This window comes from Saccopteryx leptura, chromosome 2 (genome assembly GCF_036850995.1).
Source record: "Saccopteryx leptura isolate mSacLep1 chromosome 2, mSacLep1_pri_phased_curated, whole genome shotgun sequence".
Lineage (NCBI taxonomy): Eukaryota > Metazoa > Chordata > Mammalia > Chiroptera > Emballonuridae > Saccopteryx > Saccopteryx leptura.
Genome location: NC_089504.1, coordinates 365,152,172 through 365,168,552, shown reverse-complemented (window position 1 = coordinate 365,168,552; position 16,381 = coordinate 365,152,172). Strand labels below are relative to the sequence as shown.

At 56.5% G+C, this 16,381-nt stretch overlaps 1 protein-coding gene across 1 annotated transcript in view; it reads right to left on the bottom strand.

Moving 5' to 3' along the window:
• The window catches only part of GRAP (GRB2 related adaptor protein), a 31,539-nt gene extending 15,534 nt beyond the window's left edge, over nt 1-16,005 (bottom strand). Inside the window, exons 1-2 of the mRNA XM_066365000.1 lie at nt 15,826-16,005; nt 3,467-3,564 (exon numbers count right to left, since the gene is read on the bottom strand). Of these exons, the coding sequence (XP_066221097.1) occupies nt 3,467-3,564; nt 15,826-15,903 (176 nt within the window). The 5' untranslated portion in view covers nt 15,904-16,005. The remainder of the gene's footprint in view (nt 1-3,466; nt 3,565-15,825) is intronic.
• Nucleotides 16,006-16,381: the final 376 nt, after the last annotated feature.

The following is a 16,381-nucleotide window of genomic DNA, read 5'->3' as shown; positions in this document are numbered from 1 at the left end:
CGCCTCCCCCGGGGATCCCTGGGCAGCTGGCGCTCAGGGGGCTCTCAGGGGGAGGGGGCCTGGTGTAGGCCCAGGAGGGCTCTTTGGGACCCCCGCCCCCTCCCGCCCGGTGCTCATCCACACCCTCCACCCCAGCGCCCACGGGTTGAGTCAGACACTGAGCTGGAGTTTCCCCACCGCTATTTTGGAACCAGGGCAGGTGTGAGGTTAGCCAAGCACAGAACCGGGCGTGGCCTCAGGTGGGGTGGTCAGGGCCCAGACAAGTGGGCAGAGCTGACCCCAGGGACCCCGGGGGCGTGGCAGACTGCAGCCCTCCATGGCCCCCGATGGCCCTGGTGTCCTCTGGCGTCCACCACCGGCAGCGGCAGTGCCCACCCTCGCAGGCCTGGCCGGGCAGCACAAACTCTCCTCAGCCTCCCCACCCCGCCCCCGCTCCAGGCTCCTCGGGCCTCCCAGGCCTCCGGTCATTGCCAGGCCTTGCTTCCACCTGGGGACCTCTCCCAACTGGCCGGTTCACAGTCTTGACCGGCAGAAGGACGGAAAGGCCAGAGGGACAGACAGCTGCCGATGTCCCGCAGCCCAGGGGGACACCGTGGTGCCTGGATGACCGCCTGTGGGGTAGGCTGGGCGGCTGGAAGCCCAGGCAGAGTGGCTGGGGGCCTGGGGACCTGGGGACCTGGGGCCTGGGGGTCGGGGGTGGGGCCTTGCCTAGAACAGGAAGCTGAAAGTTGTGGCAGCTTTGAAAGGAACCCCAAGACGGCCTGACCAGGCGGTGGTGCAGTGGATAGAGCATCGACTTGGGACACTGAGGTCCCAGGTTTGAAACCCAGAGGTTGCCGGCTTGAGTGTGTGGTCATCGACATGACCTCACGGTCACTGGCTTGAGCCCAAGTTTGGAGCCCCCAACCCTTCACCCCATCAAAGCACGTATGAGAAGCAGTCGGTGAACAACTAAGGTGCTGCAACTATAAGTTGATGCTTCTCATCTCTCCGTCTCTGTCTCTCTATAAAAAAAGAAAAAACAAAAAAAAACCCCCAAAACTCAAAGATAGACAAAGAGGAAATACCCTCAGGCTCCACCTGGCCCTGCACCTACCCTGCCCTTTTGCCCACAGCCACACAGACGTCGTTACTCCCAGGCTGCCCCCTGCCCCTCATCAAAGACCCGTGTGGACCCCCCACCCTGGGCCTGGCACTGGAGGTCCTCCTGACAGTCCCACGGCCCTGGGCTCTCTCTCAATGCTTTCCGTGTTCCCTTCCTCCAGGAACGCCTTTCTCTTTTTCTACTTAGCTAACTCCTACACATCCCTCAAAACCTCACTTGTCACCACCTCTTCCGAGAAGCCTTCCTCGGTTAGTTACCTCAGTGCTGACTGCCTTCCCGTGCTGCCCCTCCTTTCTGTCCTGTCTCTCCCAGAGGACAGGCTGCTCTGACCCCAGCATCTCATCACACGTCTTCCAGAAACATCCGGCCCCGACCCCCGGGGCCGTAGCTAGAGTGTTTGGTGAATGACTGAGTAAGCAACTATGGGGGGGGGGGCTACCTCAGCCATCATGTCAAGCATATCTAGTTGGCTTTCCATAGATTCTTGGCCACTGGGGCCTACGCTGGGGCTGGGCCGGTCCCTGCCATTCTGGGGGCGGTAGCTTTGACAGCCGCCTGCGGAGAGCCTGTCTGGGCCCCTCTGCGGGCCAGCAGGGCCCAGGCCCCGGACTACCTGGCTCCACACGCAGCCCCCATTCGACTCTGACCCCAGATTCTGCCTGGCCAGCGTGCATCTTTGCCTTGTGCCCCAAAGGCAGAGGCCCCAGCGTCTGCTTCTGGCTCTAGAAACACCAACAGACTGGAGCCTCGGCCCTCGTGCTGAAGGCCGGGGAACGGAGGGACGGAGGGATGGAGGGAGAAGGGACCTGCCCAAAGTCACATGGCAGCTGGGGCTCCACCAGCTGCCAGCCGAGGGCCCTCAGGACTGTAGGCTGGGCGGGCCCTGTCTCGGCCTCCACTTTGGCCAAGCACTCATATCTGCACCCCCTGTCCCTGCTTGGAGCAGAGACTGGGGTCCCCCAGGGAGATGGACAGAGGCTGGGAATGAGGAGGCACAGGCCTGAGAGAGACACCCAGCAGCACAGCCAGACCGGGTGGGGACGATCAGTGGCAGGGGTGCAGAACCGGGGGCGGGCTGGGGGTGCCTCTAGGGCAGGGGGCTGGGGGTGCAGGAACCGGGGGCGGGCTGGGGGTGCAGAACCGGGGGCGGGCTGGGGGTGCAGGAACCGGGGGTGGGCTGGGGGTGCCTCTAGGGCACGGGGGCTGGGGGTGCAGAACCGGGGGTGGGCTGGGGGCGCCTCTAGGGCGCGGGGGCTGGGGGTGCAGAACCGGGGGCTGGCTGGGGGTGCAGAACCGGGGGTGGGCTGGGGGTGCAGAACCGGGGGCTGGCTGGGGGTGCAGAACCGGGGGCGGGCTGGGGGTGCAGAACCGGGGGCGGGCTGGGGGTGCCTCTAGGGCGTGGGGCTGGGGGTGCAGGAACCGGGGGCGGGCTGGGGGTGCAGGAACCGGGGGTGGGCTGGAGGTGCCTCTAGGGCGCGGGGCTGGGGGTGCAGAACCGGGGGTGGGCTGGGGGTGCAGAACCGGGGGCGGGCTGGGGGCGCCTCTAGGGCGTGGGGCTGGGGGTGCAGAACCGGGGGCGGGCTGGGGGCGCCTCTAGGGCGCGGGGCTGGGGGTGCAGAACCGGGGGTGGGCTGGGGGTGCAGAACCGGGGGCGGGCTGGGGGCGCCTCTAGGGCGCGGGGCTGGGGGTGCAGAACCGGGGGCGGGCTGGGGGTGCAGAACCGGGGGCGGGCTGGGGGCGCCTCTAGGGCGCGGGGCTGGGGGTGCAGAACCGGGGGTGGGCTGGGGGTGCAGAACCGGGGGCGGGCTGGGGGCGCCTCTAGGGCGCGGGGCTGGGGGTGCAGGAACCGGGGGTGGGCTGGGGGTGCATAACCGGGGGCAGGCTGGGGGTGCAGAACCGGGGGTGGGCTGGGGGTGCAGAACCGGGGGCGGGCTGGGGGCGCCTCTAGGGCGCGGGGCTGGGGGTGCAGGAACCGGGGGTGGGCTGGGGGTGCATAACCGGGGGCGGGCTGGGGGTGCCTCTGGGTCGCGGGGCTGGGGGTGCAGGAACCGGGGGCGGGCTGGGGGTGCAGGAACCGGGGGCGGGCTGGGGGTGCAGGAACCGGGGGCGGGCTGGGGGTGCAGGAACCGGGGGTGGGCTGGGGGTGCAGGAACCGGGGGCGGGCTGGGGGTGCAGGAACCGGGGGCGGGCTGGGGGTGCAGGAACCGGGGGCGGGCTGGGGGTGCATAACCGGGGGCGGGCTGGGGGTGCATAACCGGGGGCGGGCTGGGGGTGCCTCTAGGGCGCGGGGGTGGGGGTGCAGGAACCGGGGGCGGGTTGGGGGTGCCTTTGGGTCGCGGGGCTGGGGAGAGGGTCACTCACGGGTGGGGCTTGACGCGGATGTAGTTCTTGGGAATAAACCCCTGGGCGCCCCGGAGCTCGGCCTTGTACCAGTTCTGGTCATCCTCCATGTTCAAGATCTGCAGGCGGGAGAGACAGGGCCACTCGGTCACCACCCGGGAGGGACAGGGCCACTCGGTCACCACCCGGGAGAGACAGCGGTCCCCTGCTGAGGGCCCACGGCTCAAGTGCCCTGGTGGCCTCACCCGAGCTAGCCCTGGGGCCCGTTTCACAGAGGACGGAGGGGGGACGTCTGATTCCACGATTCGGCTCTGTTCCCTCGCCCCAGGGTGGCCTGTCCCCCGGGAGGGTCACAGCTTCCCCTCCTGGGGCTGGAGCTGGGCGTTCAGGCTCCACCACCCAGATCCCCAGGAAACTGTGGGGTCTTGGGGGGGGAATCCGGGGTGCCTCTGTTCCTGAGCTGGGCCCCCGAGCACGGGGCTTCCAGAAGGCTGGAACACACTAGGGCTGCAGGTCAGAAGTCCCCAGGGAGATCAGGGAGCCTCAGTCTGAGCTCAGCACCTGGTGCTGGTCCCCTCAAGTCACTGGCATTGAAACAGCCTTCACAGACTGAGTTCAGGGGTGACAATTCAGCCGGAGGTGGTGGCATTCGGCACTGGGGAACCGATAGGGGAGACCTTTGGGCTGGGTGGAGGCTGAGGCCAGGCCTGCTGGGGTCACAGGGCTTCTCATCCACGACCTGAGACCCCCCCTGCAGCCCCTCAGGGGGGCCGAGAGGAACCGAAACAGCCAGAGCGGGGGTGGGCGCGGCGGCGGGTGAGCCACGGGGAGGCCGCAGGGACGGCGTGAAACTCGGGGCTCCCCGCCTCCTCTAGGCAAGCTTTCTGCGCAACCCCCTGATTCTCGTCAACCCTCTGAAGTCGTCGCCAACAACCATTTCAAAGAGGAGGAAACAGACCAGAGAGGAGACAGGAGCCCCACTTGCTCGCGCGGCGGCAGCAAGCCAGGATGCTGGGGCCGGGGCTGGCGGCTCAGCTGGGCCACGGGGCCCCCAGCCCCCCAGTCCTCACTCTCACTGCACCTCCCACTTGGTCTGTGGGTCCCAGCCGGCTAGTCCTGCAGCCCTGAGGCAGCTCAGTAGGAAGCCAGGAGAACCCCTGAGAAGTGGAGTGAGTGGGGAGACCAAGGCGGACAGCTGAGCAGGCTGGCCCCGCGATTTACAGCCCGACGCAGAAGGTCACCTCCCTAGAGACCCCATCTAGGTTGTGTTTCAGCTCCAGGCCTCAGAAAAGCAGTAAAACCCGCTGGGCGATGCCAGTTGCAATGATTGACGACCCCCTGCCCTGATGCTGACCAATCAGTGGACGCCAGCACCCTGAAAGGGGCGTGCCTGAGAAAGCTGATGAGTATTCTATTGAGATCCTTCCCTTAGACCTACCCTCAACCCCAGCCTTTAAAAACCCTCAAAACAGCCTAGCGTGCGGAGGACCCGGGTTCGATTCCCGGCCAGGGCACACAGGAGAAGCGCCCATTTGCTTCTCCACCCCTCCGCCGCGCTTTCCTCTCTGTCTCTCTCTTCCCCTCCCGCAGCCAAGGCTCCATTGGAGCAAAGATGGCCCGGGCGCTGGGGATGGCTCTGTGGCCTCTGCCTCAGGCACTAGAGTGGCTCTGGTCGCAACATGGCGACGCCCAGGATGGGCAGAGCATCGCCCCCTGGTGGGCAGAGCGTCGCCCCTGGTGGGCGTGCCGGGTGGATCCCGGTCGGGCGCATGCGGGAGTCTGTCTGACTGTCTCTCCCTGTTTCCAGCTTCAGAAAAATGAAAAAAAAAACAAAAACAAAACAAAACAAAACAAAATAACCCTCAAAACAAACAAAGGAAGAGGGTGCTCTCTCCCTCTCTGGGGAGCCCTGCCCCTTTCTCTTCCCCCTCTTCTCCCCCCCCTCTACAGGCGCGAGTCTCCTAAACCCTAATGGTCCCCCCCACCATGGGATGGGGAGCGACAGCTCATCTGAGGGCCGACCCCCTGAACCTGTCTCCAGGATCCCCTTCCCTCCAACTCTCCGGGGAACCAGAACAACCCCGCCTAGTTGCCTGTGGCTTCTTCTATCCGCAGCCCTTCCTTGCTGCAAGAAACATGCTCTCCCAATCACCCCGACTCCTGTTGTGAAATCTTTCCTGCAGGGACTCAAGGACCCACACACGACCAGCCGGCCCGAGGCAGGCCCGCGAAGGGCCAGGCCCCCTCCCTCTCTGGTAAGGGCAAGTCCTAACAGTGGCTCAAGCCCAGTAGGGACAGTTGCTGAAAGAAAACATCGGCTATACAGACCAGCATCCCAAGTGGGGGCGCGGCAAGAGCCCAGGCTCGGGCAGTTTGATGCAGAGGTGTCAGCTCGGTTCAATCTTTCCAAGAATGGCTCGGGTGGGCTTTCTTGGGCCCCCAGGCCTGAGCCCCTATCCGTGCAGGCAGGCACCCCCTTGTCTCTCTGCCAGGTCCTGTTGAGTCCCTTCCTTCCTGCCCCCGTCGCCCGGGCAAGGTCAGCCGCCCCAGGGACAGACGGAAGCAGGTGGCTGACTCAGGAAAACTTTTTACTGAAAACGAAACAATTTTCCTCATTTATTAGAAAATGAAAGCCACAGATTCAAGGAAGGTGCCCCGAACCCAGGGCTCTAGACCCCTCTGTCTGCCCCTGACTCTCCGTGGCTTTGCCCTGTCTCGTCAGCTGTGAAAGGGGCGCGTTTGTAGCCCGCGCTGACGGTGGCAGCGTCTGGGGAACCACTAAGTCCTGTGCGAACACGTGGATGGAATACAGCTCAGCTCATCCCTCTTTCGTTTCATGTTGTTTTTTTGTTTTGTTTTGCTTTTTAATTTTTTTATTAATTCATTTTTAGAGAGAGAGGAGAGAGAGAAGGGGGAAGGAGCAGGAAGCATCAACTCCCATATGTGCCTTGACCAGGCAAGCCCAGGGTTTTTAAACCGGAGATCTCAGCATTTCCAGGTCGACACTTTATCCACTGCGCCACCACAGGTCAGGTCCTTTTTTTTTTTTTTTTTTTTTCATTTTTCTGAAGCTGGAAACAGGGAGAGACAGTCCGACAGACTCCCGCATGCGCCCGACCGAGATCCACCCGGCACGCCCACCAGGGGCGATGCTCTGCCCATCCTGGGCGTCGCCATGTTGCGACCAGAGCCACTCCAGCGCCTGGGGCAGAGGCCACAGAGCCATCCCCAGCGCCCGGGCCATCTTTGCTCCAATGGAGCCTTGGCTGCGGGAGGGGAAGAGAGAGACAGAGAGGAAAGCACGGCGGAGGGGTGGAGAAGCAAATGGGCGCTTCTCCTGTGTGCCCTGGCCGGGAATCGAACCCGGGTCCTCCGCACGCTAGGCCGACGCTCTACCGCTGAGCCAACCGGCCAGGGCTTTTTTTCTTTTTTTGTTTCATGTTGTTTTGTTTCCCTGTTATCTTCACTCCAAAGACCCAGGCATGTTCTCATGGCTTACGGTATATTAGCTGAATTCTTACTGTTAATACGGTTCAAAAGCCCCAGACCCTCTGAGGGGTGGGGATTCCCACAAAAGAGAGAGAGAGCCGTTCTTCCCTAGTGAAACCCTCTCCTTCCCCAGAGCCTTGGCCCCTGCTGTGCCCTCCACCCGGGATGCTGTGCTTCTCCACTGTGCCCTGGTCAATGCCATCACCCGTCTGCTATGTACTGAACCACTACTGTGTGCCAGGCGCCATGCTAAGTGTTAGCCATACAGCAGGGGGCAAGGAGCTTACATTCTAGCAGGCAAAGGGAACCATCAAAAAAGGACGGAAACAAGGTAACAATGTCGTGGTAGGTGTCTGCAAAAGTATACTAGTATAGATGGAGGATGTCTGGTTTGGGGGCAGGGAGATTGGCAACACGGGTCAGATGGGGTGGTGGTCAAGAGACACCTTTCGGACAAGGCAAGTCACAAAGCTCAGCAACGAGAAAGCAAACAACCCAATTAAAAAACGGGGAGAGGACCTGAACAGACACTTCTCCCAAGAAGACATACAAATGGCCAACAGATATAGGAAAAGATGCTCATCTTTGCTACTAGAGAAATGTAAATCAAAACTACAATGAGGCCCTGGCCGGTTGGCTCAGCGGTAGAGCGTCGGCCTGGCGTGCGGGGGACCCGGGTTCGATTCCCGGCCAAGGCACATAGGAGAGGCACCCATTTGCTTCTCCACCCCCCCCCCCCCGTCCTTCCTCTCTGTCTCTCTCTTCCCCTCCCGCAGCCAAGGCTCCATTGGAGCAAAGATGGCCCGGGCGCTGGGGATGGCTCCTTGGCCTCTGCCCCAGGCGCTAGAGTGGCTCTGGTCGCGGCAGAGCGACGCCCCGGAGGGGCAGAGCATCACCCCCTGGTGGGCAGAGCATCACCCCCTGGTGGGCGTGCGGGGTGGATCCCGGTCGGGCGCATGCGGGAGTCTGTCTGACTGTCTCTCCCCGTTTCCAGCTTCAGAAAAATACAAAACAAAACAAAAAAAACTACAATGAGACACCACCTCACAGCTGTCAGACTGGCGGTTATCACAAGACAGGTAGTAAGTGTTGGAGAGGCTGTGGGGACAAAGGACTCCTCATTTCACTGCTGGAGGGAATGTAAACTGGTACAGCCGCTATGGAAGACAGCATGGAGGTTCCTCAAAAAATTTAGGATATGCCTGACCTGTGGTGGCGCAGTGGATAAAGCATCGACCTGGAAATGCTGAGGTCGCCGGTTCAAAACCCCGGGCTTGCCTGGTCAAGGCACATATGGGAGTTGATGCTTCCAGCTCCTCCCCCTTTTTCTCTCTCCCTCTCTCTCTCCTCTCTAAAAATTAATAAATAAAATTAAAAAAAAAAAACCTTAAAAAAAAAAAAAAAAAATTTAGGATAGAATTACCCTATGACCCAGCAATCCCTTTACTGGGTATCTACCCCAAAAACTTGAGAACATTGGTACGTAAAGAAACATGCACCCCCATGTTCATCGCAGGATTATTCACAGCGGCCACGACATGGAAACAACCAAAGTGTCCCTTGATAGAGGACTGGATAAAGACGATGTGGTCCATACATACAATGGAATACTACTCAGCCATAAAGAAACGATGACAGAGTGACATTTATGACAACATGGATGGACCTGGAGAACATTATACTGCGTGAAATAAGTAAATCAGAAAAAGCTAAGAACTCTATGATTTCACACATAGGTGGGATATAAAACTGAGACTCGGCCTGACCAGGCGGTGGCGCAGTGGATAGAGCGTCGGACTGGGAAGCGAAAGGACTCAGGTTCGAGACCCCGAGGTTGCCAGCTTGAGCGTGGGCTCATCTGGTTTGAGCAAAAAGCTCACCAGCTTGGACCCAAGGTCACTGGCTCGAGCGGGGGGGTTTCTCAGTCTGCTGAAGGCCCGCGGTCATGGCACATATGAGAAAGCAATCAATGAACAACTATGGTGTCGCAATGAAAAACTGATGATTGATGCTTCTCATCTCTCTCCATTCCTGTCTGTCTGTCCCTGTCTATCCCTCTATCTGACTCTCTCTCTGTCCCTATAAAAAAAAAAAAAATTAAAAAAAAAGAAAGCAATCAATGGGCCCTGGCCGGTTGGCTCAGCGGTAGAGCGTTGGCCTGGCGTGCGGGGGACCTGGGTTCGATTCCTGGCCAGGGCACATAGGAGAAGTGCCCATTTGCTTCTCCACCCCCCCCTCCTTCCTCTCTGTCTCTCTCTTCCCCTCCCGCAGCCGAGGCTCCATTGGAGTGAAGATGGCCCGGGCGCTGGGGATGGCTCCTTGGCCTCTGCCTCAGGCGCTAGAGTGGCTCTGGTCTCCGCAGAGCGACGCCCCGGAGGGGCAGAGCATCGCCCCCTGGTGGGCAGAGCATCGCCCCTGGTGGGCAGAGCATCGCCCCTGGTGGGCGTGCCGGGTGGATCCTGGTCGGGTGCATGCGGGAGTCTGTCTGACTGTCTCTCCCCATTTTCAGCTTCAGAAAAATACAAAAAAAAAAAAAGAAAGCAATCAATGAACAACTAAGGTGTCGCAACACGCAACGAAAAACTAATGATTGATGCTTCTCGTCTCTCCGTTCTCTCGTGGACATAGATAAAATGAAGTGCTTACGGTGAGGGAGGGGGTTACAGGGGAGGGAGGCAGGGGAGGGGTGTAAAGAGGGACAAATATACGGTGACGGAGGATGATTTGACTTCGGGTGATGAGTATACAACATAATCAACCATTCAAATGCTATAGAGATGTTCACCTGAAACCTATGTCCTCTTATTGATCAATCTCAACCCATTAAATTTAATTTAGAAATTAAAAAGATACAAGGGGATGCATTCAGGGCAACACTAGAATCTATGTAAACACAATAAATTAAATCAATAAAAAATAAAAGAAATTAAAAAGAGAGAGAGAAAGAAAGTCTATTTAAAAATTAATGCCAGCCTGACCTGTGGTGGCGCAGTGGATAAAGTATCAACCTGGAAATGCTGAGGTTGCCGGTTCAAGACCCTGGGCTTGCCTGGTCAAGGCACATATGGGAGTTGATGCTTCCTGCTCCTCCCCCCTTCTCTCTCTCTCTCTCTCTCCTCTCTCTATAATAAATAAATAAAATCTTTAAAACAAAATTAATGCCAAAAAAAACACAACCCACCCAACTCTGAACGAAAGGCAGGATTTAACCTCGCCCCCGCACAACCCGGAGAGCACAAGTCCCACCACCTCACGGTCCACCTCCCAGAATTGACAACCATTAGCTTATTAGGACATTTCTTTCTAGCCTTTTTTTCTAGGCACAATTCCAGCACGTGAACGTCAGCTTCTGCTCCACAAAGTTCCTACCTATCGATGATCTGTCTCGAATCGACTCTGTCTGTGCATTCTGTTCCCTGCTGCTTAACTATGCTGCGTCCCGAGCATTTCCATGTCATCGAGCAGTCTCCCAAACTAGTCTGTCTTCCTTCCTTCCTTCCTTCCTTCCTTCCTTCCTTCCTTCTTTCTTTCTTTCTTTCTTTCTTTCCTTTTCTTTTTAGGACTGTATAATATTCTGTGCTGTCACCGCACAGGTATCCTGGGCTGATTCAACACTGCAAACTCTCACCCACATTCCCTGTCCTCCCCCCTCCCCTCCCCCGGGCTTCCTTCTCTCCCCTCCATGTACTGTCTCCACCTGATAAACGGCGTCTGGTTTGTGACCCACGTCTGCCACCAGAATACCAGCTGCATGAGCAGTAACTGTGTCTGTTTTCTCCCTGCTGACGTGTCCTTTGGGGCAGAGCCACAGATATCTCTGATTGTGTCTGTTTCCCAGGAGCAGAGTTCTAGGTCAGAGGACGTAGAGATGTTTAAGGCTTTTTTATATGTTTCCCAAATACCCTTCCCATTGATTATATCACTTTACCTGTCCACCATCCACCCTCAACAACCTTGGAGAGTCTTTTTTTAAAGTAGAATTTTGCTGATCTGGCAAAGGGAAAAAAAGTTATTTGCTTTAAGTGGCAGTCTTTGTGTGTGTGTGTGTGTGTGTGTGTGTGTGTGTGTGTGTTTGGTGAAATGGTGCACATGCTTGTGCTGCTTCTTTGGCAATTTTCCTGCTCTTTTCCTTTGCCCATTTTTCTATTATGATGTTTGTGGTTTTCTTGTTGACTCCTAAGAGCTCTTTACATATGAAGGACATTAATACTTTCTTTTACATTTTTGTCATGCCTAGTGTCTTAGTTCCAGCAACCTTTATTTCTTATGCAGTAGACGGCTACAGCCCCTTGCTGCATTCATCCCTGCCCCTTTGTTATCTCTTTAGAACATTCATGGTGAAGCCTGGCCAGACAGCTTAGTTGGTTAGAGTGTTGCCCCCACAAGCCAAGGTGGCGAGTTTAATCCCCCTGGTCAGGGCACATACAAGAATCAACCAGTGATGGCATGAATAAGTAGAACAACAAATCAGTGTTTTTCTTTCTCTCTCTTTCCCTTTTCTCTCTCAAATCAATCAAGAAAGAAAATTTTAAATATCTCTGGTGAAAAACCCTCAGTAAGTATATCTCAGAATTATAATGAAATCCAAATCCTTCAGAGGTCCTGACTCCTGCCTACTTCCCAACCTCACCTTTACCTCTTCTTTTCATTCACGGCTCTTCAACTACAGACCTTTCTTTTTTTAATGTTTATTTTATTGATTGTAGAGAGAAAGAAAGAGAGACAGGAACATCGATCTATTCCTGTATGTGCCTTGACCAGGGATCAAACTGGCAACCCCTGTGCTTTGGGACAGTGCTCTAACCCAGTGGTCCCCAACCTTTTTTGGGCCACGGACCGGTTTAATGTCAGAAAATATTTTCACAGACCGGTCTTTAGGGTGGGACGGATAAATGTATCACGTGACTGAGGCAAGCGTCAAGAGTGAGTCTTAGACGGATGTAACAGAGGGAATCTGGTCCTTTTTAAAAAATAAAACATCATTCAGACTTAAATATAAATAAAACGGAAATAATGTAAGTTATTTATTCTTTCTCTGCAGACCGGTACCAAATGGCCCATGGACCGGTACAGGTCGGCGGCCTGGGGGTTGGGGACCACTGTTCTAACTAACTGAGCTTTCTGGCCAGTTCTTTTCAATTCTTCAAACAGATTAACACGGACCTGCCTCGGGGCCTTTGCACCAGCTGTTTATTTACCTGGCAGCTTCCTGTTCATCTCTGAGGTCTCAGCGAAGGTGTCACCTCTTTTGAGAGACTGCCCTGACAACATTCCATCTCCTGTAAGTTGATTTCTTCAACCCACTTAGCACCTCCTGATGTCACTTACCCTCTGGAATGTCAGCTCCAGAAAAGGCAAGGACTTTGCTTTGCTTTGTTGCTGTATTCTCACACTTACAACAGTGCCTGGGACAGAGTAGAGTCTCAGTGGCTCAACAGAGAGTTGCTAAGAAAGTAGATGTTACAAGTCCTCATCAAGAGGAAAGAATGTGCCTGACCTGTGGTGGCGCAGTGGATAAAGCGTCAACCTGGAAACGCTGAGGTTGCCGGTTCAAAACCCTGGGCTTGCCTGGTCAAGGCACATATGGGAGTTGATGCTTCCTGCTCCTCCCCCTTCTCTCTCTCTCTCTCCTCTCTATAATGAATAAATAAAATCTTAAAAAAAAAAAAGAGGAAAGAATGTAACTATGTGAGGTGATGGATGCAACTAAACTAACTGTGGTGATTATTTCATGACAGACATATGTCCAATCATTATGTTGTACACCTTAAAACAAATACAATCTCATATGTCATTCGTATCTCAATAAAACCGGAAAATGTAGTTCAACAATTGTTTGTAGAATGAATGAAGGAAAAGGCAGCCCCTCCCACCGCTGACATTCCTCCATCATTTTTTCAGCTTGAAAGGTTCTTGCCTCGGTCTCCACCCAAAGGAGGTACAAGTCCCGCTGGGAGGGTGCCCCAGTTTCTGCTGACACTTTAACCCCTCCTTCTTTCCTTCCTTCCTTCCTTCCTTCCTTCCTTCCTTCCATGTGACCCTGTCTTATTGAAAGCCTACTATGTGCCAGGCACTGTTTTATGTCCTGGGGCTCCAACATGATCCCTGCCCTCATGTGTTTCCTCCTTCCCCAGCAGCCAGTACCTCTGTTAGAAGCAAACACACCAGGAATTGGCTTCACTTTAGCAAAGGATAGTGGGAAATAACTAATCCTGGGGGGAAAGGTGGGCAGTGGGGATGTTACAGTCTTTTTTTATTTAATGAGAGGAGGGGAGATAGAGACAAATTCCCACATGTGCCCCAACCTAGATCCACCTGGCAGCCCCCGTCAGGGGCCGATGCTTGAATCAACCAAGCTATCCTCAATGCCTGAGGCTGACGCTCCAACCAATGGAGAGGGAAAGAGAGAGAGAAGGGGGAGAGGGAGGGAGCGAGAAGCAGATGGTCGCTTCTCCTGCGTGCCCTGACCAGGAATCGAACCTGGGACATCCACATGCCAGGCTGGTGCTCTATCCACTGAGCAAACCAGCCAGGGCCAGGGGATGTTATAACCCTTACAGCTGCCTGGGGAAGCCCCGCTGACCCATTCTACCCACCCCGGCCAATCACGCTGAGCCTTGTCTGAGCCTGTCACTCACCCCGTTCCTATTTCCTCGCTGTCCCGCTCCCTCCCAAGACTCACACCTGGGTTTAGAGACCCCGCGCTGCTCTCGGATTGGCAAATGAGGCCTCCGAGCAAGGGCTGGCTCACGGCCCTGGCCGGCTGGCACAGTGGATAGAGCGTGAGCCCCACGTGTGGAAGTCCCGGGTTCCACGTGAGAAACCGTCTGTTCCTCTTCCTTCCCCTGCCCCCCCTCGCCCCCTCTCACAGCCAGTGGCTCGATTGGTTTGAGCATTGCCCCCAGGCACTGAGGATAGTGCAGTTGGTTTGAGCATCAGCCCCAGTTAGGGGCTTGCCAGGTAGATCCAGGTCAGGGCACATGTGGGAATCTATCTCCCTTCTTCTCAATTAAAAAAAAATTTTTTTTTTGAGAGGGTGACGTGACTAAGCAAGGGTGGTCAGAAAAATATGACATTGCTAGCTACAAAGGAGAATCTCAGAGCCTGAAACCAAAGAGAGCAGGCATCTTCTGGAAACGGGAAAAGCTCAATATCCAGCTGCAAATCACTTGACGACCATGGATGCCCACGGCTCAGGACTGAAGGGAGTTAGAGAAAGACTGCAACCCCAAGTCTGTATTCTGCAGCTTCCCTTCGAGCCCCGTCAGGACTGATTCTGACCGTTTGACTCTGGACCCACAGTGAGCGCTCGGTGCTGTGAGGACTTCACAACTTCACCAGCAGTTTCCACAGAACGTGCTTCCTTTTCCAACGATAGAATCAGGACAAGGTGCTGAGACTGCACTTCGAAAACCAACCACCACAGAGCTACTTTCTGTCTATGCTTTACGTTTATAAAATCAAATAAAAACAATCTTAAAAAAATAATAATAAAAAATAAATTTTTTTTAAAAAAAGAGTTGGTTCTCACAGACAGCGCCCAGACGGTCCTGGTGCTGGGCCTGCCCCCGTCCCCATCTGGACACATGTCCATGCGCCCCACCCCCCCGCCCCAGGCAGCAGCTCAAGCGGACACGGGTACTGGCATCCTCAAGGGGACATGGTTCCCTCTGGGAAACATCAGCCTCCCCAACCATCAGCCCAGCCCGGTCAGCGTCCCAGGAGGCAAATCCGACCCTGTGCTAAGTGAGCCGTGTCATCTCCCTGGGCCTCAGTCAGTCACCTGTGAAAGGGGGGTCCCAACCCCCCCACACCTGAGCAGCTTAGATGGGACCCGGGTATGTTGCTGAGCTTGGGGTGGACGGAGCAGGCCCGGCAGAGGGGAGTTCCTCTCCTTTCTTGTGCTCGGACGCTTCAGGCCGAGAGCAGAGCCCGGGGCTCAAAGCGGAGGGACAGCTGGTCAGATGCCCACTGCTCCCGCGCGGAGGAGACTCAGGCCCAGGGAGGGGAGCGACTCTCGCAGGTAGCGGCCGCTCCAGCGCCCAGGGTTGGTGTGGACACTTCTGAGTCCAGCCCCTGAGCACACTGGTAAGCAAGGACATTTCCAGAGAGAGATCCCTCCGGCCCTTCTGCCTGGACCGCTCTTGGGACGCTGCCGTGTTCATTAAAAAGGCCTGGGCAGTGGCCCTGGCCGGGTAGCTCAGTCGCTTAGAGCATTGTTCCGACACGCCAAGGTTGCGGGTTCGATCCCCGGTCAGGGCACAGAGGGGAAGCAACCAACGAATGCACGACGGAGGGGAACAACCAGTGCTTCCCTCCCTCTCTTCTCTCTTTAGTCCTTCCTCTGTCTCCCTCTCTCTCTCAAAAAAAAAAAAAAAAAAAGGCCCAGACAAGAAGAAACGGGCTCTGGTCGGACTCCCTTTCCCTTCTCTCCGTGCCACTGGGAAGCCCCTTCTTGACACTTAAATCACAGCTATCTCCACCCCAGTAGATTAACTATGACTTCCCTCAGAACTTCCTCCTTCTCTCTTCCTCTACACCCCCCACCCCCGGCCACCTCTCCTCTCGACAACGGTCTTCTCAAATTCTTCTCTGGAGAACCGGGTGTTGAACCAACTCCCGCCAAGCCCTGTGCTAATGTCTCCTCGAATCCTCCCCAGGGCCCCCAAAGGAGGGATCAGTGATGCCCTCCCCGCTTTCCACGTGGGGAAACTGAGGCTCAGAGGAAGAGGAGAGGCGGCTTGTCCCGAATCACACAGCCGGTCGGTCACTGGAGAAGCCGGGCCTGTCACCCTCCCGAGACCAGACTCTTTGGGGTCGGGCGGGGGTGGGCGCTGTCCTGAGTCCCCGGCTCTGAACCTCCCCCACTCAGCCCACGCCGGCCACCATACCTTCAGTGTGTCCCCCTTGCTGAAGGCCAGCTCGTCACTCTCTGTGGCCTGGAAATTGTACAGAGCCACCGACTCCATACCGCTTTCCCCGAGCCCAGCCACCGGGCTCAGCGCAGGACTGGCGGCTTCCTGCTTCCTCTGTTGTCGAGGACTGTCTTCCTTTGTTTTGAGAGCGTGTTTGTTCTTTTGAAGCCGAGACTGAAACTGCCCTTGATGGGGTGCGCGGTGGGGGGGGGGGGCGAGAAACAGGAAGCAGAGACATGTCACAGAGCAGGGAGGGTGGGGGAGGCAGCTCGCCCCTACCTGAGACCCCAGAGGCCAGGGACAGCCCGGGGGGTGTCTCCGGGCGGCCCTGGGAGTGGGTCTCTCTCCTTGTGCCCATGTTCCAGATGATAAAAACTGAGGTCTCCCCTCAGGCATTGTGTCTTGTGGTCCCTGCCACCCCCAACACTTTCCCAGAGAGCAAGAGACCGACAGGAAGGGAGAGAGATGAGAAGCAACCACTTGTTGTTGCAGCACCTTAATTGTTCATTGATTGCTTTCTCATATGTGCCTT